Source organism: Oratosquilla oratoria, chromosome 10 (assembly GCF_046742065.1).
Source record: "Oratosquilla oratoria isolate Oo_2021 chromosome 10, ASM4674206v1, whole genome shotgun sequence".
Taxonomy (NCBI): domain Eukaryota; kingdom Metazoa; phylum Arthropoda; class Malacostraca; order Stomatopoda; family Squillidae; genus Oratosquilla; species Oratosquilla oratoria.
Window position 1 is genome coordinate 17,877,360 of NC_134786.1, and position 25,794 is coordinate 17,903,153.

Genomic DNA, 25,794 nt, shown 5'->3' on the forward strand with positions numbered 1-25,794 from the left:
TTTAATCCACCAAGGCATTCACTCGCTTCTCTCAATCTACATTCTACCTCCATCTTTTCCTGCCACATTTCCACCCAAGTATCTAAAACTATCCACTTCCTCCAGTCGCTCTCCCTTAATGCTCACCTCCAGTCTGCTGCCACTTTCACCCCTTGTACATCTCATCACCTTACTTTTACCCACATTTATCTTCATCTTTCTTCTTTCACACACTCTCCCAAACTCTGTCACCAACTTTCTCAATCCCTCCTCCGATCCTGCTACAAGCGCAGTGTCGTCCGCAAACAACAGCTGGCTCACCTCCCACTTTTCTCCATTTTCTTTAACCATCTCCAATCCCTGACCCACCACCCTTGCATTCACCCCATCTATGTACAAGTTGAACAGCCAGGGCGACATAATGCATCCCTGGCGAAGTCCCACCTTTACCTCGAACCACTCACTCTCTTCATTTCTTATCTTGAGACATGCTCTACTACTCTCGTAAAAACTCTTGACAGTTCCTAGAAGCTTTCCTCCTATCCCGTATATCCGCAAAACCTCCCACAGTGCCTTCCTGTCTACCCTGTCGTAAGCCTTTTCCAGATCCATAAAAGCCCAAAAAACATCCTTTCCCTTTCCTATAGCTTTCTCACATATCTGTCTTACCACAAAAATCTGATCCACACAACCTCTACCCGTCCTAAATCCACACTGTTCCTCACCAATTACTCCCTCTGTTCCTCTCCTAATCCTCTCAATCAAGATCCTCCCATAAGCCTTCCCAACTACACTTAACAAGGTAATCCTTCTGAAACTACTACACTCACACTTGTCCCCTTTTCCCTTGTAAAGTGGAACTATACAGGCACTCCTCCAGTCCTCCGGGACTCTACCCTCTCTCCAGCAAACATAGATAACCTCACCATCCAGTCCACCATCACTGTACCTCCTTTTTTTTTTAGACATTCTGCATGACATCTATCCAGACCAGGTGCCTTACCTGCTTTCATCATCTTAACAACTACCTTCACCTCATCCTTCCTTATATCTCCTCCGTTTTCCTCACTCATCACGGTCATTTTCTTAGCATTTCCCACTGCAACAATCTTTCCCTCCCTATCCTCCTTCACATTTAGCAACTCCCTAAAATATTCTGCCCATCTTCCCCTTACTGCCTTCTCTTCCATTATCATCTCTCCATCTGCACCTTTTACCTTTTCTTCTCTACTTGATTCGCCTCCTCTTCCTCTCTTAATTTCTTTCCATTACTTTCAAAATTATAATAGGAATAATATAATTTTTGTATGGCTTCCAGAATCCTTCTATTTCCAAATATGTAATTTTATTTTATTCGTGATACATATATTCATAGGAATATATATTCGATAAACGCTCAAAAGCTCTAATAAACGTTATACATATAAATATATTATAGTAAACGGAACTGCAGTAATATATTCTCAGTCATACTGTTGACACATCAGCGTCCGAGGAGACCCTAGCCGCAGTCGGACTAGCTACGGCATTTTTTGCGCTCTAAATTGTCCTCAGTCATTGTTTGTTTGTTTACAACAGAAGTTGGAAAGTGACTATGTCTATAATAATGGCGACTGTAACACTGGGGTTACGTATATCTTCTAAGAAAGTTGAGCGTGTGGTTCTTAAAGATATTAATCTCTCAGATAAAGTAGAAATGATACGTCAGGAAGCAAGTAAACGGACAAATACAGCCCCTGAAAAAATTGGTAAGTCATTTAATTGAAAGAAAAATTCAGTGCCAGGCAAAAGTAATGTAAAGGTTAAGGTATGGTTAGGTAACACTAACAGTGAAAAAGAATCGACAGAATATTTTATGTAACGGCAGAATGGGTGTAATAACTTAAATAGACCATATTCGAGTTACATAATGGTAGATTTGCAAGGAATAGGATTCAATAGCCCTACTAAGATCACATAATCATGAAGTATGATGCAAACACAAACAACAAAGTATAGAAATTGGATATTAAATAAAAAAGACAAAACCCTGGGAAAATGAACTTTCTATATTGTCTTATATTCCAGAAATATATACTTTTCTTATATTTCATAGGCCTAGGATGCATGAAAAAATTAAACTTATTGTTACTTTCTCTTGAGTCTTGAGAAATATTTTTTCTATGTAATTGATGATTTAACCTCAACACAAAATTACCACAAATCCCAGAGGTTTATATTTTAGTTTATGGCAAAACACAAGTTATTTCGATTAATGTCTTGAACATATTCAAAATACTAATTGGAGTACAATCATACATGTAATCTTCAAAAAAATTAAGTTGAAATTTGGAAAACACCCTATATGCTATATTCAATATTGACTTGAAAACATTAATAAATGTAGAGCTTAGGGTGATAATAATTCCAGGTGTGTATATATATATATATATGTATATATATATATATATATGTATATATATATATATATATTGATTTTATGAGGTTTAGATTAAATTCCAGAATCACACAGTCACAAATATTTAACATGAAACTTATGCTGTCTAATAGCTCCTAACATAACCTAATGCTACTTAACCTAACATAACCTTTCCATAGAAAAAATAGATCTTTCAAATGTAAAAAAGGAGTGAAAAATATATTTGTGTGATACTGGAATGTGCACTCCAGAAGTGCACACTTAAGTGATATATCAATAAACATACATATACCAAGGCTTTTTCCCCCTTACAAGGGAGGTAGCCAAAAAGGAAAAGGCATAAAATCATTCCCACCCATTTCATCCCTGAATACACTCCACACCCCTCCACCCTCCCTCTCATCTTAGCACTTCCTAGATGACGGGTCATCCCTGCACCTTGTCCACTGCCCTGGGTCAGAAGAAGTGTCGCAAGACACAGCACATCCACAGCAAGGCCGCTTTATTAAATCGGCGACCCCCCCCTCTCCATCCCCCCATGCATAAAAGGAGAATACGGGGAGAAATCCCTTTGGGCTGTGTCAAATTTTGCTCACACATACTACCTCACCCCCCATTCCACCTCATGTATCACAACATCATCCATGTACAACCATTCTCCATTCACCCCTGTCTTCTGTCCTCTCCCGTCCTTCCTCAACAGACATTCCCCTCTTCCTCAAAGCCCCCTTCACCCCATCCATCCATCTTATCCTAGGACGTCCCCTCATGTTCATTCCCTCCACATCTGCCCTCCATACCTCTTTTACTAGTCTTTTATCACTCATTCTTTCCATGTGTCCAAACCATCCTAATACTCTTTCATCAACCCTATCTCCCAACTCCCTTTCCACCCCTGTTCTTCTCCTCACCTCCTTATTTCTCACTCTATCCAGCCTAGTAACCCCCATCATACTTCTCAGACACCTCATCTCAAACACATTCAAACTCCTTCTCTTTTCTTCTCTTATGTTCCATGTTTCTGCCCCATACAGTGCTGTTGGCACAATCACAATAAATAAATGAAATATTAATTTTGTAATTTATAATACATCAACATAATATACATTTTTAGTGACAGAAATCAACAAAAAGGTTGCCAAATGTGATATACTAGCTACAACTAGCATGTTAGCAAGCTTCAAGATGCCCTGTTTGTTTTTGTTGCTGGAGACGAATTAATGTAAGTCTAATAAATTGGTTTAGTCTAGTCTGATGACCTGTAGGGATGCTAGATACATACCCCATAAGAAGTTAGGTTAGGTTATACTAGACCAATTTATTGGACTTCCCTTAGTTTATCTGTCAACAAACAGAAACATGGCATCTCAAAGTTTGCCGATGTCCAAGTTGTAGGTAGTGTATTGCTTTTAGCAACTTTTTTCTTATTGATTTTTACTACTAAAAATGTATATTACATTGATGTATGACAATTTACAAAATAAATTTTCTATTGATATTTTGTTTAGATGTGCACTTCTTGAGATTTACTGTGCAATAGAACCAAGGTATATTTTTTTAAGGAAATATGTATTAAGAAGAAATCATTGGAAACTATTAAGAGCAATATTGAGCTATGAAAATGATAGATTTAATGAACAAGTCTTTGGAGAGTATAGTAGTGGGAAATGTTTATTTTTGGGGCTAATATCTAAACCTAGGAAATAACCTTATGTGATGGAGTGATGTGGCAACAATGTGGACCCCTGGGGTTCCATTCAGCTGTGCCCAAAGGCTCATGTTAAAATACCCATATTATAGCACAGCTGCATTCAGGTCCTAATTCCAAAATAATGTCTATAGAGAATAGGGTTGTCCACAAAAATTAATTAACAGAATCATTAAAATTCTCAGTTTAGAAGAATGAGTTGAACAAGCTAATATAAAGGAGTTTAAGTTTGTATTTCTTTTCAGAGTTAATTCACTGTGGTGTGAGATTGAAAGGAAATGAATCTCTACAGGATGCAGGCATTACATCAGGAGCTGTTATTCATTGTCTGCCTAAAAAAGGTGAAGTATTTTCATGTTTATGTATTAAATGATTATGATGCAACAAGAACAATATCTGTAGTTGTAAGCATTGAAACTATAGACTTCCATGGTTGACTTAAATTCAGATGCAGTAGTAAGGTGAATTTAAAAGGTAAGAGCCTAGAAGAAGGGGAAAGCATTAATTTTGTGGTAATGAGGTGGAGGTAAATTGTAGAGTAAAAGAGGCAAGAAGAAAGCTGTTGTGAAAAATAAGTATTTGGGATGAATGCAAAGAGAATGGGGAAGTGAGTGTGCTCACAGCACTGTACGGAATCCTTGAGATATAAGGGACTTTGAAAGGAAGAGCCTAAACATCTTTGAGATGAAGTGGTGTAAACATTATGAAAGTGGGTAGAATGAAAAATTTGGGGATGAGATAGAGCAGAGGTGGAGGGAGAGCTGTCAGCTAGGTAGATCAAAGTGCTGTGATGGTTTAAGCATATGGCAGAATGAGTGAGGAAAGGTAATTTAAAAAATATATATAGAAAGCAGAAATGGAGGGAGTGAACTTGAGATAAAAACCAAGAATGAGATGGATGAATAGGGTGAAGGGCCATTGTAGGTCAATTTTTATTCAGTTTGTATTTAGCTTATGGATGCTTGTGAACTTTACCTCTTCATATGGCTACTGTATTGAAACAACTGGAAGGAATTACAGAGTTGCTAGTGAGAGGAATGTCTGTTGAGAAAGGAAGAGATTACAAAATATATTAGTGATTGTAAGTGGATAAAGAAATGACAAGGCCAGAAGGGATGTTCTTATCTGCTTCATAAATTTTTCAAGCAGATGAAAGGTGGGTTGCCATAAAATAAAGCCAGGCTCTGCTGTGGTCTATGGAAGTTTTGTATCTCACTGCAATGCCTTTCACTCAAGCAATGTGGAAGGGGACTTGGGTGACCCTTCATCCATGAGGTACTAAGATGGAAGTGGGCAATACAATGGTTTTAGATGGATGTGTGCTGGGTAAATACATTGACATGGCCACACCACTTATAAGAGGGGGGGAAGTTATTTGTTATGTATGTACATTCCTTTCAAACTGCTAAGTGGCTCAATCTATCAATTAACTCAGCTACAAGGAGACAGTCATCCACAAACAACAACTACCTCCCCCTAAAAACACACACACACTCTCTCTCTCTCTCTCTCTCTCTCTCTCTCTCTCTCTCTCTCTCTCTCTCTCTCTCTCTCTCTCTCTCTCTCTCTCTCTCTCTCTCTCTCTCTCTCTCTCTCTCTCTCTCTCTCTCTCTCTCTCTCTCTCTCTCTCTCTCTTCTCTCTCTCTTCTCTCTCTCTCTCTCTTCTCTCTCTCTCTCTCTTCTCTCTCTCTTCTCCCTCTCTCTTCTCTCTCTCTTCTCTCTCCTCTCCCTCCTCTTTCTCTCTTTTTTCTCTCCTCTCTTTTTTCTCTCCTCTTTTTTCTCTCTTCTCTCTCTTCTCTCTCTTCTCTCTCTTCTTCTTTCCCCTCTCTTTTCTCTTCTCTCTCTTTTCTCTTCTCTTTTCTCTTCTCTTTTCTCTTCTCTTTTCTCTTCTCTCTCTTCTCTCTTCTCTCTCTCTTCTCTCTCTCTTCTCTCTCTCTTCTCTCTCTCTCTCTCTCTCTCTCTCTCTCTCTCTCTCTCTCTCTCTCTCTCTCTCTCTCTCTCTCTCTCTCTCTCTCTCTCTCTCTCTCTCTCTCTCTCTCTCTCTCTCTCTCTCTCTCTTTTTCTAATACCTACAAATGTGTGGAAATGGCCTCCCCTTGTACTTCCCTTCCCAATTATTTTTTATTTTTTTTCCTCCATGTTCTTTTTTTCCTGTGTTATTCTGTTGAAGATGTTTGAATTCTCACTTTCATGTGAGAAGGCACAGTATTAGTATGATTGGGAAATCTTGCACAAATTTATTATTTTTGTGTAATTTTTTATTGCAGATCAGTTGAAGTTTTTATCTTGTAATATATGGAACCCTGTACTTATTTATTTTTCCATTATTATAGGAAACCAAACTACTCCTGTCCCAGTACCAGTAGGAATTAGTGAAGTGCAGCAGCTTCTTTTGTCTCTTCGCACTCTTGTGGGTAATGCACAATTCAGACCATTGATTCAGGTTAGTGTAACTATGTTTCTAGCATGTGTATAGCCAATGGAGGACTATGCTTGATCTAAGTTAATGTGATTAAGAAATAAAAGATGACATACAAACAAGTCAGAAGGATTGAGAATGAAAACTGGGTGCACTAAACATTTGTAGAACATCGGCATTCAGAAGCAAAAATCCCTGCATAGAGTAGCAGATGAAAACGAGAGGTACATGATTCTATGCAAGAGCCCTTCAACCCACCCTTACATCACATCATACAAGCACTGCCCACCAAATGCAACATGAAAGCAACTCCACCAACATTCTACCCAAACATTCACAACAGGTTACCAATAATAGCCCACAACACTTCCATATAGAAACATGTACACACATATCACAAAACAAAATTTTCTTGATAGACTGCCAAACACCATACTTCTTCAGAAATATACCCAACAGAGAAATAGCTCAAGACAAGCAAGAGTTAAACTGGCAGCACCTTCAGTTTGGTAACAGTCTTGTGCTGAAACTGTACCAACACAGAATTAGTTTGGTAACAGACACCATTTAATCAATCAGTCTTTTGCTCTATATCAGTGTTTCTCAACCTTTTACCCATGCTTAACTTTTAAAATAAATTGCATGTCTCAAGGAACTCCTGCACAAAAAAAGACACTTATACCATATCTTTCTCATTTTATTTTCATTGTAATAATAGGTTAGATAGGATTATGTCTATATTACATTATTACAATAACCTTTTGAAAAGGTTTTGTGGAACCCTGGTTGAGAAACGCTGCACTGCACTAGATCTTTCTTGGAGACCTACATCTCTTGGGTAATTATCAACAACTACCAGATTGACCCATAACTGATTCAAGGAAGAAATATTGTGCTTTTGATTTGGTGGGGGGCTGTTAGATGTGTTCATTGTTTTCTGTGTGATGATTGCATCTGGAGCAGTTTGTTTCTGTGGCCAGGCCCATTCTTTGTTGGCACTGTTTTGGTGCTGGATGGTGTTCTAAATAGTTGTCCCAGTGCAGTTCTTGTCTATCCTTGGAGGAACCACCCTATGGAGCTAACATCAGGGAGAGGTTTGATGGAGTATGAAGGGTAGCAGTTGGTACTGAAGTGCTTTTTTGTGATCTGAGTTTGTATGGATGCATTGTGTGGTGCAATTGGAAGGGTGTAGATGTCTGTGTGGTTTCTTTGTTACATTTATTTGGTTGTGCTTATTTGATGTAACAAGGTGGTTAAGTAGGTGCAACCATGAATTGGATGCAAGAGGCTGAACTGCTGTCTGAGAGATGACAGGAAACCAGTGGATGAATCCACCCCACTACCTGAAGCCACTCAGTTGCAAGGTGTTGCATCATCCCCTCCTCTACAAGGAGGTGAGGCCCTGAGGGGTTGGTACTTGGTCACTGCTTTGAGCTCAGAAACAGACACTAATAGATCTAGATGGAACTACTACACATTATACTACACTGTCCTTCATTCACGTGTTAAACAAAATCACTTGACTAAGAGAATTATGGATTAGATATTGGTTGTTCTCATTTTTTTTAAGAACATTGGTGTTTGCAAGAAAGATCCAATGCAGTGGATTAAGTGATAGACTAGATGTTGATTATTCATAAGTTCATAGCACTTAAGTTTATAGGAATTTTGTGCATATGACTGTTGTCATATGTTTTAAATACTAACTTGGAGTAATTGTATCATGTACAGAAGCTGAAAACCCCTGAGATGGTAGAAAAGGTGATGGCAGCTTGTCCTGAAGTGCAACGTGATCCAATGGCTCTTGCTCTGATGCAAGACCCTGAATTAGTCTTGGGACTTGTTAATCCAGACCACTTGTCCGAGTAAGCAACTGAAAAGTGTTTTGATGAATTAAAGACTTTGGCTTAAAAGATGTAAAATTAAGTTTTATTTTCTTGAATATATGTGTGTATACATACCAAAAGCCCTTTTCCCCTTATATGTGGTGAATGAGTCAAGGCATATACTGATCCAGAACCCATTTGTTCCCACCCCATTATAGCACTTCATGGTTGAAGGGCCATCCTGACTCCTGCCACACTGCTTGGGTAGGAAGCAGTGAAGTTACATGGTGCTTTCACTGCAGGGCCTAGCAACCACAGCTTATGTATTCCTTCACTTTATAATATGTCAATCTCCCCACCCCCATCCACTAGAAAAATAAAATAGAATAAAAAGCAAGCAAGAAGAACATCTCTTTTGGGTCGTGACAAATTTTCATCCCTCATAACCACTCTCCAATTACTCCTATCTTTTGTACTCTCCCATCCTCTCCAATTATCATTATTATTGATATATTTTCAGGGTTGTTGAAGAGCATCCGGCAGTAGCTCAGGTGATCCACCATGTGTGTGGCTTATTGTCCAGTCACGGATCCTCACAACGCTCTCACCATGTGTCCTACTCTATGGATGCCTTGTCAGATGATGAACAGATGGAAGAAGTGAGTGAATTTGGCAACTTGTTAAAGCCTGTATGTCTTGATGTTCAACAGTTGTAGTTTACAAAGAATTCATTCATGTATTCCTTGCTTATTTTAAGAAGCAATTAAAAGGATGGAGTCTGTACCCATCGTGGGCTGTTTATGTTCATACATACATGTATGATTTGTTTATTTATAATTTGTGTATTTACTTATTTAATTATTTTTAGGGAGGAGAATGGCAAGCAGGCTCAGCAAGTGGCAGTAATAGCAGCCTACCTCCCATAACACCTGCACAACTTGCGGCTGCTCTGGCCTCTGCAGCTGGTATGACTTTATTTTAATGTGCACTGTTCCCCTCTTATATTCAAATAGATGTTTAAAGTGTTTAATAAGTATGGTAGGGATTAAAAGGATGCATAGAATGAGGAATGTAGAGGGGAGATGGAGAGCAGGAGTGGAAAAGGATCTGGCAGTTAGGGTTGATCAGAGGTGTTGAGATGGTTTGAACCCGATTCACTTCCACACATTTCTCATCTTCAGTTTCTTTCACTTCAATCTATTACCTAGCTTGGCCTCTTCTTGTCTTCCAGTGGTACTCTTTAACATTGTCACACATGTAAAGAGTATTTAGCACAGTGGAATATATACCATAGGGTCTTTTCCTCTGTATAAGGTAGGGTGGCCAAATTAAAATATACAGTACTCCCATCCAAAGCCCGCATATCCTGTGTCCCTTCTCACCACATCATGGATGAAGAATCATCCCTGTCCTGTGGTACACTGCTCAGGTTAAAAGCACAAAAGAAATGCAGTGATACACATATTCATAAATTAACCAAATATTTTCTTTTTTTTTTTCTTTTTTTTTTAAGAATTGTAATGCAGAGAAAATGGTAAAGATGTTTAGAAAATGTGCTGATGATAGTAAACACATTGTGTAAGAAGAGAGACAAGTTTATGTGGGAAAGGGTGGCTGAGAGAGCATTAATGGACTATGTAGTGGTACTGGAAGGGAGGATTGGAAGAATTCTGGACAATGTTTTCAGGGGAGAGAGCAAGGAATTGTTAGATCTGTGGAAAGGAAATTGAGAGTGGAAGAAAAGTGGAGGAAGAAAATTGAGTGAGTTAGAGAAATGTTGAAGGTGAACAAATCCAGGTAGAAAGAAAAAGAGAAAGAATACCAGGAAAAGCTGAGAGGATGATACAAAAGAAGAGGAAGAATGGATATGTGTCAAGGAGGAATTATGCAAGGATGGGAGGAAACTGAAGGAGAGGTAGTGAGTGGAGGGACAAAGAAGTAAAAGCAGTGACGGAAGAAAAGACGTGAACCTTTTAGGATTGGTTACAAAGCAGAGCTAGGGAACCACTTCAGAGGTACAGAAAAAAAGAGAGGGAAGCAGGGAGGCACCCACTCCTTTCCATGCATCACAACCATCGTCCAAATACAACCTTTCTCCATTCACCCCTATCTTCTGTGGGTGGGGATGAAATGGGTGGGATTGGAATTATACTTTTTAACTTTGATTACTTCCCTTGTAAAGGGGAAAAAAGCCTTTTGTAGAAGTATGTATGTATCTATATCTGTATACCAATGGTGTTTTCCCCCTTGTAAGGGAGATAGCCAAGTCAAAAGGCAGATGTCCACTCCCACCCATTCTCCCCCCCCCCCTCATCTTAGCTCCTCATGGATGAAGGGATATCCCTTTATCCCTTCCACGACTCCGGGTAAGAAGCAATGCAGGGTAGTGTTAATGCTTGTGTTAACTGTTGGAGAAAATAAATGAAGTTGATAAAGAGAGCTCTTGGGCCCAGTCTGGTGACTGAATGTCATGCACTTCTAAATGGAATTGAGGAAGTTGACAAGGTTTGAAGATGGGTAACAGGGAGATGACTCTGTGACATCCATCTTGCAGGACCTCCTGTCATCAGTTCCTCCTTATTGAGCAGTGAGATGGAGCACTTCCACAATAGGGACCAAAAGTCAAAGGCCATTGCTTCAATATATGACAACCCTCCTAAGTATGTAATTAGTGTAATATACACAAAGGTAATGTACCTTGTTTTCCAGATGCAAAAAAGGCCATTTGGATGCATACATACATACATATACCAAGGCTTTTTCCCCCTTCCAAGGGAGGTAGCCAAAAAGGGAAAGGCATAAAAACACTCCCACCCATTTCATCCCTAGATACACTCCACACCCCTCCCACCCTCCCTCTCATCTGAGATGCATTTGGATGCATAACATTGAATATTTATTTTTGTAGGGAATGGTAGCAGCACCAGTAGCAGCAGTCGGACTAGTCGAAATAGCGGAACCTCTCTTGCATCCACATCAGCTCCTCCAGCCCCGTCAGCTTCAGATGAAGGACCCATCACAGCCCAGATGTTTAGCCAGGCTCTTCAAAATGCCCTTGCAGCTTCTAGTCGTGTAAGGCTTCGTGTTACTTGTTATCTGAGAAATGAAGTCTAATATATATATATATATATATATACATATATATATACGTATACATATATATATACGTATACATATATATAATATATACATATATATATATATACATATACACACACAGATATATACATTTTCAGATACTGAATGGTCCCCAGTACATAGATTTTTCATCTTGTCAACTACAATAAAATTGTGGTTAAAAAGGTGAAGAAAAAAATATATATACATACATGCCAAACACATCACACGTCCCTTCCCTTTAGGCTGTATTGTCTGGAGTCCACATTCATAACTGCCACTTTAATAATTGAAGCTTCATACGTACATATACCACTGCCTTTTTTCCCTTTATAAGGGAGGTAGCCAAAGTCAAAAGGCATAATTCCATCCCCACCCATTTCACCAACTGTTCCTCCCTCTCACTTTTCATGGCTCCTCCTGGATGACAGGCCATCCCTATATCTCACCCATTGCCCTGGGTCAGAAGCAATGTAGCAAGACACAGCACATCCACAGCAAGGCTGCTTCATTTAATTGCCAACCCACCCCCCTCCTCATACAGAAAAATAGAAGACAGAAATCCCTTTGGGCTGTCAAAATATAATTCATGTAACCACTACCTAACCCTCCCCCCCCATCCATTGCCTACTCTCTTCCATGAATCAAATCATCATCCATATACATTGGTGTTTACCTCACCACCCTTCCAGTCATCCATATACAACCATTCTCCACTCACCCCTATCTTCTGTCTTCTCTCTTCTTTCCTCAACCGACATCTCCCTATTTCTCAGTGCCCCTTTTACCTCATACCATCTGGGGTATTGGCTGCTTGTTATTGTGGCAAAGTAGCATGCAGTTGATACTTTAGGGTCTATATGGGGCACCCCTATGGACCAGAGCCACACATCATTTTGTCTATGATAGAGGAAAACTCTGTTCATAGAGAAATGATGACACTTTTATACTACGACTGTCCCTCCGTTATGCTGTCCCCCAACCCCTTGTTACTGTCCTGTACCATTTCTCTGAGTATTCTTTTTCTGTGGTGGGGGAAAAGAATACTGCCACCAAGTATTCCCACTTGGATCGTAAGAGGCGAGAAGAAAGGGACGGGGATTGGGACTAGGCATCCTTCTCCTTGTAGCCCCACAGGGGACATTCCTAAACGAAAAAAAAAAAGGCATAAGAGGGTCTGGGAGTTTTCGGACCAGCACCCTAAGGTTGGGGTCTTTTAATGTGCGTGGATGTGGTACAGATTAGAGTAAAAGGGAAGAGATAGGTAGTATGTTTGTGAGAAGAAAGATGGATGTGTTGGCTTTGAGTGAAACTAAGTTGAAGGGGAAGGGTGAGTGTAAGTGGGAGGTTATCAGGAGTGAAGAAAGGGCGAAGGAGGGAAGGGGTGGCTATTCTAGTAAGTGAAGAGATAGGTAAATGGGTAGTGGAGTGGAAGGAGCTTTCCTCAAGAATAATGTGGATGAAGGTGAAACTGGGAAAGGAGATGTGGGTCTTTGTAATTGCATATGGGCCTGGCAGTGAGAAGAGTGTAGAAGAAAGGGAGGCCTTTTGGATAGATTTAAATGAGTGTATAGAGGATTTAGGAAGAAATGTCAATGTAATAGTACTGGGAGACCTTAACCCCTTCCATACGGTGCCGCCTACGTAGGCGTCATGGGGAGCAAGTGGATTCGCGACGCTGCCATATTGGCGTCTTGATTATATTTATTGTAGTCGCCCCTGTGTTTTTACATTCTTTCAAATGTGCCCTGAATCCCATTCTCTGTGGTTTTCAAAATTTGCGGGTGAAAGAGAGAACGATCAATATAAGCGGTGACTATATTTTATGATGCGAGTATTATTACAACACGTCGTACGGCTGGCATTGGCTGCTGCCTGCGAGATTTAAGTCCCGTACTGAAGTGGTTAATGCTAGGGTAGGAAATGGTCCAATCGATGGAGTGGTTGGGAAATGTGGAGTTCCAGGAAAGAATCATAGTGGAGAGTTGATGGTGGAAATGTGTCTAGAAAGAGTTGATGATAGCAAATACAGTGTTTCGGAATAAAGTCAAGCATAAGTACACATGGGAGAGGGTGGTGGAGGGAAGGGTGGTAGATAGAGCGCTAATGGATTATGTAGTGGTAAATAGGAAGAGTTAAGGATGTACATATGCTAAGGGGAGAGGGTGGGGGAATATCAGATCATTTTTTGGTGGAAGGTAAGTTGAGAGTGGAGGATAGATGGAGAAAGAGGAAAGGGACAAAAGGTAGGGAGGTTCTTAGAGTGAACTCTTTGAATGAAAAGGAGGAGGAGTACGGAAAGAAGCTGAAGGAGGAGTGGGAGGGAGTAAAGGATAGAGTAGAGCTGGGTGTGGAGGAGGAATGGGGATGGTTCAAGAAGGGAGTCATAAAGTGTGCAAGGATGGTGTGTGGAACAAGAAGGACAGGGGGAAATAGAAGAAAGGGTAGTGAATGGTGGGATGAGGAAACAAAGAAGGTTGTAGAAGAGAAGAAGCGAGCTTTCACAGATTGGTTACAAAATAGGACGAGGGAGTCATATGAAAGGTACAAAAAAAAAAAGAGAAGTAAAGCAAAAGGTAAAGGAGGCAAAGAGGAGAGCAGATGTGAAATGGGGTAAGAGTATGACAGAAAATTTTGAAAGTAATAAAAAGATGTTTTGGAAAGAAATTAAGAGAGGAAGAGGAGGCGAATCAAGTAGAGAAGAAAAGGTCAAAGGTGCAGATGGAGAGATGATAATGGAAGAGAAGGCAGTAAGGGGAAGATGGGCAGAATAGTTTAGGGAGTTGCTAAATGTGAAGGAGGATAGGGAGGGAAAGATAGCTGCAGTGGGGAATGTGAAGAAAATGAGAGTGATGAGTGAGGAGAATGGAGGAGAAATAAGGAAGGATGAGGTGAAGGCAGTTGTTAAGATGATGAAAGCAGGTAAGGCACGTGGTCTGGATGGATGCCATGCAGAATGTCTGAAAAAGGGAGGTACAGTGATGGTGGACTGGCTGGTGAGGTTATTTAATGTTTGCTGGAGGAGTGCCTGTATAGTTCCTCTTTACAAGGGAAAAGGGGACAAGTGTGAATGTGTGCTGTGTCTTGCGACACTGCTTCTGACCCAGGGCAGTGGACAAGGTTCAGGGATGACCCGTCATCCAGGAGGTGCTCAGATAAGAGGGAGGGTGGAGGGGTGTGGAGTGTATTCAGGGATGGAATGGGTGGAAATGTTTTTATGCCTTTCCCTTTTTGGCTGCCTCACTTGTAAGGGGGAAAAAGCCTTGGTATATGTAAGTATCCCTCTCATCCTCAGCTGCCCCTTCCTGCTCACTCTGTCCACCTCTACCTTCCACAATTCTTTTACTAATCTTGATGTTTCATAATAAATGGATTACTATTCATTTCCAGACTGCCAGTTCAACACCATTTATGGGAACTTCACAAGCAAGTGGCGGCTCAGGAGCAACGGCTGCTTCAATTCCAAACTTGGACGAATCCCTCCAACTGATGCGAGAAATGGGCATCCCAGATGAGGAACTGAGTAAGCAGGCCCTGCAGGCAACAAACGGAGATGTGCAGGCTGCAGTCAATCTTATTTTTGCACAATGGATGGCAGATGATGATAATATGTAGGCCTCTCATTTACATTTAAAATTAAAAGGGCAGTCCTTTTGTGTAAAGGATTACATATTGAATAATAAATACTCTTTGCTTTTCTCAAGATGTTTTTGTTGTGATTTAAGATAGATGAATATTGGAGATGACATAGTTAATATGTTACTGGATCTTGTTTTCTAAGAAGTTTTGTTCCTTACCAGGTCTTGAATGTCCATTTTGGTATGATACCCTTCCCCTAAACACATGACACACCCATAAATGCACACACTCACACACACATACATACATATATGCAAAGTAGACCACTTGGAAAAAGAAACTAATGAAGCAGAGTGCTTTCGTATATTACATCTTCACTTTTTGCACTGAAGATGTTTCTTTCTCCAAGTGGTCTACTTTGCATAAGTGAACACACATACCCATGTTCTTATTAGCACACATATGTATATATATACATATCTACCCCTACTTATACACCGTTACCTTCATAGCAAAGTGGCTAGGTATAGGAGAAAACATCACTCCCAGACACAACCGGCACAGCTATCGTTTCCTATATACTTTTTATCTTCTGTATACCAATGTGCACTTTCTTACCTTCTGACAACTCATGAACAATCTCCTTCAGTTCCTGTCTATATACCAAAAAGGAGTCTTCCCCCTTAAGAGAGTTAACCAGCCAAGGCATGCATCCACCTCATCCATTTATATTGCTCCTTGAGGATGATCCCCACCCCCACCCCCGAGCCTTGGGCTGGGTCAAAAGTAATGTAGCAGTTCCCAGTTGTCAGTAAAGGAATTTTCTTCCTGCTCCATGTAGCAACTCTCAATCAGCCTCATGACCATTTTTGGATACCATGGTTACTTTTCAAAGTGATACATGAACTGTCAGAGTTTTCCCTCCAACAAACCTTGTAAACTACTTCTGTTTATCATCCATTGTCACCTCATTTTTCTTCAGCTTCACTCCACTACTTCTAAGTTTTTCTCTTGTTTCTTTCATCACTCCCTCCATGTTAAGGTTAAATAGTTAGAATCAAGGACCTCTTGGTAACCAGGTTATCAGAATGGTACTCCCTTGGTTCATCCCACATGCCTTTCTCTTAGCAAAGCACTAATCATGACACACGGAATACGTGGATGGTATTCTTGCATTGAACTGTCATTTAGAATAATTTCTTATTGTATTAGAAATATGTTTTAGTGGTGCTTGTGTGCATGTGATCCTTCAGTGGTTGAGGTTTCATCCTGTTCAGCCTCATTTCTGGGCGGTGGACAGGTGAGCCTGCATTCTCGCCTGTCTCGATAGTGTTCCGTGCAATTTTAATATTCAAATGCTGAGGATGGAATGCCAGTTTTCAGTGTGCTAAACTTCTAATTATTTGTAATACAGTTATCCTTATTTTTTATATAGTTTTTACATGACAAAGCATTCAACATCTTGTTCAGGAATATTATATGCAGCAGCTACAGAAGAAAGGTTAATAAAAAAAAAAATCACAAAATAAACTTTAATTTACAGCCTAATTTCCTTAAAGTAAAAAGTTTTAATGATATTTATGTATTGACATGTCTGCTTAATCTAATTTGGTTACAATGGTTATCTAATCTTCATAATACCTCTTCTTTAATGTTCTATATTTTCTTAACATGTATAATGCTTCAATCTCTTTGATGACGAATTCTCCCCGTGCAACCATCTGGGAGATCTGTTCTGGGTCTGTTGCATCACGATTCTTAAGGAAAGCTCTTTTCAATCGTTCCCGGAAGTAATCGTAGCCAAGTGGATACTCGCGGCCCAGGTACAGCAACTGAAATAAATCAAATAAGGAGGTATAGATTCTTCAAAGAAAGTACTGAAGATAATAACTACAACCCCCTGGAATCTAGAATCACACTATGTTAAGAAAATAATTCATTGCTATTATACATAAAAATGCTGAGGTAGTTTGATTGTCTTTGTGAACAAGTGCCAATGTTGTAATAAAAAATTTGAACAATAATGAATGCATCACTAAAGCTATAATAGTGAACTTGTACTGCAGTGGAGGATTTGATAATCATTATGTATGCATATTAAAACAACAGGGCAGGACTCGCAGTAATCGTTTTAAACTGGACAAATTTAGATTTAAGAAGGAAATAGGCAAAAATTGGTTTACTAATAGGGTGGTCGATGAATGGAATAGACTTAGTAACCATGTAGTAAGCGCTGAAACTATCAGTTGTTTTAAGAGGTGATTAGACAACTTTATGGATGGGGATGACAGGTGGTGATGGATATGGAGCTGCCTAATGTAGGCCTTATGGTCTCTTTCAGTCTCCTTCATTCTTATGTTCTTATGTAAAGTGGCATTTCTTTTTTTTATGCATGTGACATTATATAGCTCTCAAACATGACACATATTTTGTAATTTTGTTCTGGGTGAATAGGTAATTTTATGTACTTTCTGCTAAGGATTGAAGGGAATTTTCATACATATATATACCAAAGGCCTTTTCCCCTTACAAGGGAGGTAGACAAAAAACAAAGGCATAAAATCCACTTCCACCCCTTCCATCCCCATATACTCCACTCAAACCCACCCCTTCCCTTCCTGGATGACGGGTCATCCCTGCACCTCATCCACTGGCCTGGGTCAGAAGCAGTTTTGCAAGACACAGCGCATCCACAGCAAGGTTGCTTCATTAAATCGATGACTCTCCCCCTCCCTGTCCCCTCATGCAAAAATGGAGAATATAGGGAGAAATCCCTTTGGCTGCATCAACTTATTCTTCACATACTCCCTCACCCCCATCCCACCCACTCCCTTCCATGCATCACAGCATCATTCACACACAACCATTCTCCATTCACCCCATCTTCTGTCTTTTCCTTCCTTCCTCATCCTTGTCCACTCCCACCCATTCCATTCCCTACATATTCCACTCCTCTCCACCATCCTCCCTCCCTCTTCTCTTGGCACCTCCTGGATGATGGGTCATCCCTGCATCCTGCCCACTGCCCTGGGTCAGAAGTAGTGTCACAAGACACAGCACATCCACAGCAAGGCCACTTCATAAATTTGGTGACCCCCCCTCTCCGTCCCTTCATGCAAAAATGGAGAAGACTGGGAGAAATCCCTTTGGGCTGCATCTATTTTTTTCTCATACATACATCCTCACACCCCATCCCCCATCCACTCCCCCTCATGCATCACAGCATAATCCATACACCACTCTTCTCCATTCACCCCTATCTTCTGTCCTCTCCCGTTCTTCCTCAACAGACATTCCTCTCTTTTGTAATGCCCCTTTCACCACGTCCATCCATCTCATCCTAGGACGCCCCCTCATATTCACTCCTTCCACCTCTGCCTTCCACACCTCTTTTACTAATCTTTCTTCACTCATTTTTTCCATGTGTCCAAACCATCCTAATACTCTTTCATCAACCCTATATCCCAGCTCCCTTTCCACCCCTGTTCTCCTCCTCCTCACCTCATTTCTCACTCTATTTAGCCTAGTAACCTCTATCATACTTCTCAGACATTTCATCTCAAACACATTCAAACTCCTCTCTTCCTCTCTTATGTTCCATGTTTCTACCCCATACAGTGCTGTTGGTACAATCACTCCTTCATATAACCTCCTCTTAGCATCCTTTCCCTGATGTCTATTTCTTATTACACTTTTTACTCCAAGGCATTTACGTGCTTCTCTCAATCTACATTCTACCTCCACCACCACTCCTCCCTTTCCTGCCACATTCGCACCCAAGTATCTAAAACTATCCACTTCCTCCAGTCTTTCACCCTTAACCCCTTCCATACGGTGCCGCACACGTAGGCGTCATGGGGAGCGAGTGTATTCGCGAGGCTGCCATATCGGTGTCTTGATTATATTTATTGTAGTCGCCCCTCCATAATGACATTCTTTCTAATTCTTTTGTAATCGCATTTTCTATGATTATCAAAATTCACGGGTGAAGAGAGAACGATCGATATAAGCGGTGACTATATTTTATGATGCGAGTATTATTACGACACGTCGTACGGCTGGCATTGGCTGCTGCCACCAAGATCTAAGTCCATGACGCCTACGTGTGCGGCACCGTATGGAAGGGGTTAATGCTCACTTCCAGCCTGCTGTCACTCTCTCCCCTTGTACATCTCATCACCTTACTTTTACCCACATTTATCTTCAGCTTCCTTCTTTCACACACCTTCTCAAACTTTGTTACTAACTTCCTCAATCCCTCCTCTAATCCTGCTACAAGTGCAGTGTCGTCAGCAAACAACAACTGGCTTATGTCCCACTTTCCTCCATTTTCTTTAACCATTGCCAACCCCTGACCCACTACCTTTGCATTCACCTCTTGCATCACCCTATCCATGTATAGATTGAATAGCCAGGGTGACATAACACATCCTTGACGAAGTCCCACCTTTACCTCAAACCATTCACTCTCTCCACTTCTAATCCTAACACAAGCTCACTACCCTTATAAAAACTCTTGACTGCTCTTAACAGCTTTCCATATATCTGCAGTGCCTCCCTGTCTATCCTGTCATAAGCCTTTTCCAGATCCATAAAAGCCCAAAAAACCTCCTTACCCTTTCATATAGCTTTCTCACATATCTGTCTTACCACAAAAATATGATTTACACAACCCCTACCTGTCCTAAATCCAAACTGTTCCTCACCGAGTACTCCCTCTGTTCCTCTCCTAATCCTCTCAATCAAGACCCTCCCATAAGCCTTCCCAACTACACTCAACAAGCTGATCCCTCTGAAACTATTACACTCACACTTGTCCCCCTTTTCCTTGTAAAGCGGAACTATACAGGCACTCCTCCAGTCCTCCGGCACTCTACCCTCTCTTAAACAAACATTAAATAACCTCACCAGCCAGTCCACCATAACTGTATCTCCTTTCTTCAGACATTCTGCATGGCATCCATCCAACCCAGGTGCCTTACCTGCTCTCATCATCTTTCCCTATTTCTCCTCCATTTTCCTCACTCATCACTCTCATTTTCTTAGCCCATTCCACTGCAACTACTTTTCCCTCCCTATCCTCCTTCACATTTAGCAACTCCCTAAAATAATCTGCCCACCTTCCTCTCACTGCCATCTCTTCCATTATCATCTTTTCATCTGCACCTTTTACCTTTTCTTCTCTACTTGATTCACCTTCTCTTCCTATTTTAATTTATTTCCAAAACATCTTTTTATTACTTTCAAAATTTTCTGTCATACTCTTACCCCATTCATCTGCTTTCCTTTATCTTATGCTTAACTTCCCTTCTCTTTACTTTGTACCTCTCATACGATTCCCTCGTCCTAATTTGTAGTCTATCTATAAATGCCTGTTTCTTCTCCTCTATACCCTTCTTTGCTTCATCATCCCACCACTCTCTACCCTTCCTTCTATTTCCTCCCGCCCTCCATGTTTCACACACCATCTTTGCACACCTTATGACTCCCTCCTTGAACCATCCCCATTTCTCCTCCACCCCTAGTTCTACTCTATCCTTCACTCCCTCTCACAGCTTCAACTTGTACTCATTCTCCTTTTCTTTCTCATTTAAGCAGTTCACTCTAAGTACCTCCCTACCTTCTGCCCTTTTCTTCTTTCTCCACTCTCAATTTCCCTTCCACCAGAAAACGATCTGATATTCCACCATTCTCTGCCTTTAGAACATGTACATCCTTAACTCTTCCTACCATACTCCTGGTCACCACTATATAGTCCATTAATGCTCTATCCGCCACCCTTCCATCCACCACCCTCTCCCATGTGTATTTATGCTTGACTTTCTTCCTAAACACTGTATTTGCTATCATCAACTCTCTTTTAAGATACATCTCCACCATCAATTCTCCACTACAATTTTTACCTGGAACTCCATACTTCCCAATCACCCCTATCATACTTCTCAGGCACCTCATCTCAAACACATTCAAACTCCTTAGGGAGTTTTCAATTAATGGAAATTCCCATTAGTCCAAAGTCTTTCTCCAAGAGGAATAAAACCAGAAATCCTTAGCTGAATGTGGTCTTCATCAATCAAGATTGACTTCAGTCTGGAATCCTTGATCAAAATTTCTTACATTCAGAGACCACCCCCAAAATGTTTGGAATCTGTTGACCTTTAGCAAAATAAAATCTGTGAAGTATGCCACTGCTGAAAGATTCCACAATGTATGGTAAGAAAGTCAGAAGTTTCGTTTCCATTCCTATTCTGGAGGTGGTACTATACATGTACAATTTTTAATATTAATTGTAGGTATCTCTAACCAACTATGAAACAGGGCACTGACTCAATGCAATGGAGCAAGTTTTATTTTTCTAACTATTTGTCATAAAGTAACATGTAATGAGACACCTTATAATGTAAAAAGTAGATAAGGAAAAATAATTGGTTTTCTAAGTGAACCAGTGCACTGACTCACTGACAAAATCAATTACCTCTGTCTCTGACCCAAGCAGTGTGGCAATGGACAAGGATTACAAAGGCGGAGCATACCGACAGGAGACCTTTTGGTCCATATCTAGGTCAGATGCAAAAAAAAAAAAAAATAATAACAAATGAAAAAATGGAAACTATAATAATGTAAATAAATAAACAAGGATAGAGGGATGATCAAGGCAAAGCCTGCCTTACTTTGTACACGATTAAAAACCCATTTAACACCCCTCCCATCTTGGTATTTTGGGGTCATTCCTACCCCCCCACACACTGCTTGGGTAAAGGACAATGCATTGGGGTATGGCATTTCCATAGCAGGGCCTCACAGCCACAGCTGGTTTACTCCCACATCATTTGGTAATCCCCTTCTTCATCCACTTGAAATAATCTATGAAGTGGTATATTTTTACTAGCCATGCCTATACCCTATTACTGGTTCACTTCATATGCTCATACATAGTATACATAATACAAGCAACTCCACGTAAGTTAAGTGATACAGGGTAAATGAGAGATTCTGTAGTATGACTTTATAAATGAATAAATATGAAATGCAGATATGTACCTGAATATACAGCAGATCCCTGCATATCTCAGGTATTAAATAGAAAAATGTTTGCATGGAACTCCCACAACAAAACAGGCTTTGCAGCATGGGTAAACTAATATGTACTTGCTCCTATTTTTTGTTTGGTGGCTGTCTGACCTGCCTTGACCCCATTTCTGGGTACCTCTTGTCCAATGTGAGGCCATTCAATCCCAGCACCTACCCTTGTAACCTATACCTCTCTCCAGCTCACTTTCTGATACCACTGCAGTCATTCCCTTGATGGCTGCTAACTTACTGCCTCTTGCACTGCATGTGTGTATGTATCTGCTAATATATTGCTATTGATTACTGGCATGGGGCCACAATGGTAATGGTCCTACAAGAAAGCAGCAAGTTATGTTAACTGCCAAGCAAAGAAAAAAAAAATGGAAGTACTTGACATGCTTCAGTAGAGAAAGCTGAAAGGTGCAATCTTGGTGTGAATGAAGCATAGTGCATTACATGACAAAAAGTAAGGGTACACATGATGCCTTTCAAAGAACTGCACTTACAATGACACATCAAGTGAAATATAGATCATGCTGAAATGAGGCCTTATGTGGATGGATGGAAGACAAGCCTCAGGCTTTTCATCAATCAATCCATTGTCCCAGGTCTTTTGCAGGAGTCATCCGAGGAGGAGGAGGAGGAGGAGGAGGAAGAAGAAGAAAGCATCATTGTCTAGAGATTGTTAGTATGGGGCACTGTAGTGTGTGGTCTTTAGTGTTTTCTGTGTGGTGGTTGTATCTGGGGTAGTTTGATTCTATGACCAAGCATATACTGTGCTGGTATCGTCTTACATCTGGATGGGCCACAAACATTCAAACATCCATACCTATCAACTTGTGCTGATTTCTTTTTACATTATCCTAAATGATACATCCTTCCACTCAACCTTGTACGTACATCTCATCAACAATCATCAGAGGCACTCCTTGCTTCACTCATTCAGACCCCCACCTGCCACACCCGCCTTTCCAATTCAGTTTAGTTTCACTCAACACTGACATATCCATCTTTCTTCTTGCATGCATCCAATCTCCTTTTTGGTCATTTATTCCACATCCATGGATATTCAAAGGTCCAATTACTTGGGTTGTTTAGTCTTTCTTCCAGGCCCGCTTTAGCCTGGCCTCTTTGCAACAGAAACTTACAAAGAGAAGATTCCTAGTCCTCTCATTCTAACACATTTAGTTGGGAGGAAAAAAAAAAAAAAAAAAAAATATCATCACCATTGTACCCTAAATGCAGGCTATCTTGCCCATGTGCTACATAATGACCACATGCAGGGTGATTAGTTATGACATTAGGGTGTCTGGGATACCATGATTAGCTGCCTACAGCCTGCACTTTCCTGCCTTTCCATGATTCAAATGCATTACAATGAGAATCAACAGATATGTAAGGGAATATCAAAGGACATCAAGAAGATGGGTTGCCAAATAGGTCACCTTCTTGAAAAAGATTTCATAATCAATAGCAAAGCAAGGCACTCCTTTGTCAAGGCACTGCCAGATCATATGGAGAAGTATCATGCCCACATCAACTCCTATCAATGCCAGATCACCGAATTCTTAGTTTCATAACAAGGTACAGCCAGTTGATCTATAATGAGGACCCTTCTACCAATTTTCTGACCTTGAAAAGTCCCTTAATTATGAAAGCATCTCTGGTGCTACAGCCAACCAAATACTGGACAAGTCAGAGGAACACTAAGGTGTTCAATAAAATCCTGTGATTGTGATTCTTGTGATGTGTAATATTCTCTTATGTAATTTTTATTTTTAATGTTTCTTTATACAGGTATGTTCATTTATCTTTATGTTTAGAAAACGAGGAAAATGGTTGAATTTGTGGTCAATTTTGGGGCCATGGAAAAAAAATTATCCCATTTTTTCTTTTTCTTTTTTAGTTTGGTGAAAGGGGCTTTGGGGAAGAGGGGAATGTCTGTTGAGGAAGGATGGGAAAGGACAGAAGACAGGGGTGAATGGAAAATGGTTGTATATGGATGATGATGTGATGCATGAGGTGGAATGGGGGGTAAGGTAGTATGTGTGAGAAAAATTTGACGCAGCCTGAAGGGACTTCTCCCCGTCTTCTCCTTTTCTGCATGAGGGGATGGAGAGGGGGTTGCCAATTTAATGAAGTGGCCTTGCTGTGGATGTGCTGTGTCTTGTGACACTGCTTCTGACCCAGGGCAGTGGACAAGATGCAGGGATGACCCGTCATCCAGGAAGTGCCAAGATAAGAGGGAGGGTAGAAGGTGGAGGGAAGTGGAGTGTATTAGGGATGGAATGGATGGGAATGGTTTTTATGCCTTTGTTTGCTGGCTACCTCCCTTGTAAGGGGGAAAAAGCCTTTGGTATATGTATGTATGTATGTATGTAATTTGGTTATCACATTTTCTGCTACTGTGTTGATAGCAGCATAAATTAAGTGATATCCGAGGATTGCCTGTAGGAAAAAAAGTGGTGGAAATAAAAGAGTGACAGAAAAAAAAAAGACTTTGCATTCCTCTGTGAGTGGGGATTTGTCTCTGACATAGATGAATATGCTTTATTAGTATTTTGTTGGCAATAATCACAACTTCTATTCTTAGGGCCAATATTGTACTAAAATGGTAGCATTACAGAAATGGTAAAGGCAAGATTTAAGAAGGGTAGCAGAAAGAAGGGCTAGTATAAATAAAAAATTATTAGCATTCTTCTATGAGTGAATTGTCTCCAATTGTAAAAGAAAATTGTGGCTTTGGTCCATAAAATATTGACTGCATGAAACTTATGCTGTCAATATTCTATATGGACATGGATGAATATTGTGTAGCACTGATCCACAGAGGTGCCTGCAAAATTCCTTAGTAATGACTGGATATAACTATGTAGCCAATACCCTAATATAGGTGGAATGAATACAGAGTTATATGGCTATAATTGCATACATAATGTATATATGACTCCCAAATAACATAAATTCTGGTGTTCAAAATATAAAATTTGTGTACTACAAAGCCTATGCCTTCATGGAAACATGGAAAAAAGGAAGATGCTTATACATTACAATAAAAAAAAAAATAGTTACTCAATATCATCTTAAGTAGAGTTGCCTGTATGACCCGTTTTCTCCACTGCTTTACATCTAAATTAACAAAGTTAGAAACTGAATGTAAAACATTGGCACTTTTTATGAGTCTGAAGACAGCATCCCAACTATAGAGAAAGTACTCACATTTTTGTACAACTGAATAACTTGGGATCTATGGGCCATGCTTGCCAATTTCTGAAATAAACAAATACCTGTGTCCACTAAAAATAGAAAAAAAAAAATCTTTTCTTTTTCTCAGAGAAGAGTGTGAGATCAAAATAACTTTGCAGCAAAAAGTTGGTGCACTAGCAACAAGACAAGACTGATGCTAAAGAATGTTTCAAACCCATTCAATACTGTGGCATTCTTTGATTAAATGAGTGTCTTTTTGAAGTGCTCATTTGTACAAAAACTACCATCCCTCTCAGGGGGTGGCTAATTCAAAGCACACACTCACATCAAAAGACCCACTCACCTATCTCAATCTCGGCACCTTTGGGACAAAGGGTTGCCTGCCTCCTGCTAATGTGTAGATCAAATGCTGTGCAATGAGATAATAAACTAATAAACTGCGAGCCTTTATATTCTACAGTCTACGTAG

At 40.3% G+C, this 25,794-nt stretch overlaps 2 protein-coding genes across 2 annotated transcripts; one reads left to right on the plus strand and one right to left on the minus strand.

Annotated features, from left to right (window-relative positions):
• The first annotated feature begins 1,516 nt into the window (after positions 1–1,516).
• Positions 1,517–15,987, plus strand: LOC143029132 (ubiquitin-like protein 7). The gene is made up of 8 exons (XM_076191577.1): positions 1,517–1,727; positions 4,352–4,447; positions 6,440–6,549; positions 8,257–8,390; positions 8,872–9,010; positions 9,220–9,316; positions 11,260–11,423; positions 14,859–15,987. The coding sequence occupies exons 1-8, from the start codon at positions 1,574–1,576 to the stop codon at positions 15,081–15,083; spliced, it is 1,119 nt and encodes a 372-aa protein (XP_076047692.1). The 5' UTR covers positions 1,517–1,573; the 3' UTR covers positions 15,084–15,987.
• Positions 15,988–16,565: 578 nt separating this feature from the next.
• LOC143029133 (electron transfer flavoprotein regulatory factor 1-like) lies at positions 16,566–25,758 on the minus strand. Its single transcript, XM_076191578.1, has 3 exons — positions 25,669–25,758; positions 25,338–25,388; positions 16,566–16,879 (listed from the first exon to the last, which is right to left on the minus strand). The coding sequence occupies exons 2-3, from the start codon at positions 25,374–25,376 to the stop codon at positions 16,673–16,675; spliced, it is 246 nt and encodes an 81-aa protein (XP_076047693.1). The 5' UTR covers positions 25,377–25,388; positions 25,669–25,758; the 3' UTR covers positions 16,566–16,672.
• Between the last annotated feature and the right edge of the window lie 36 nt (positions 25,759–25,794).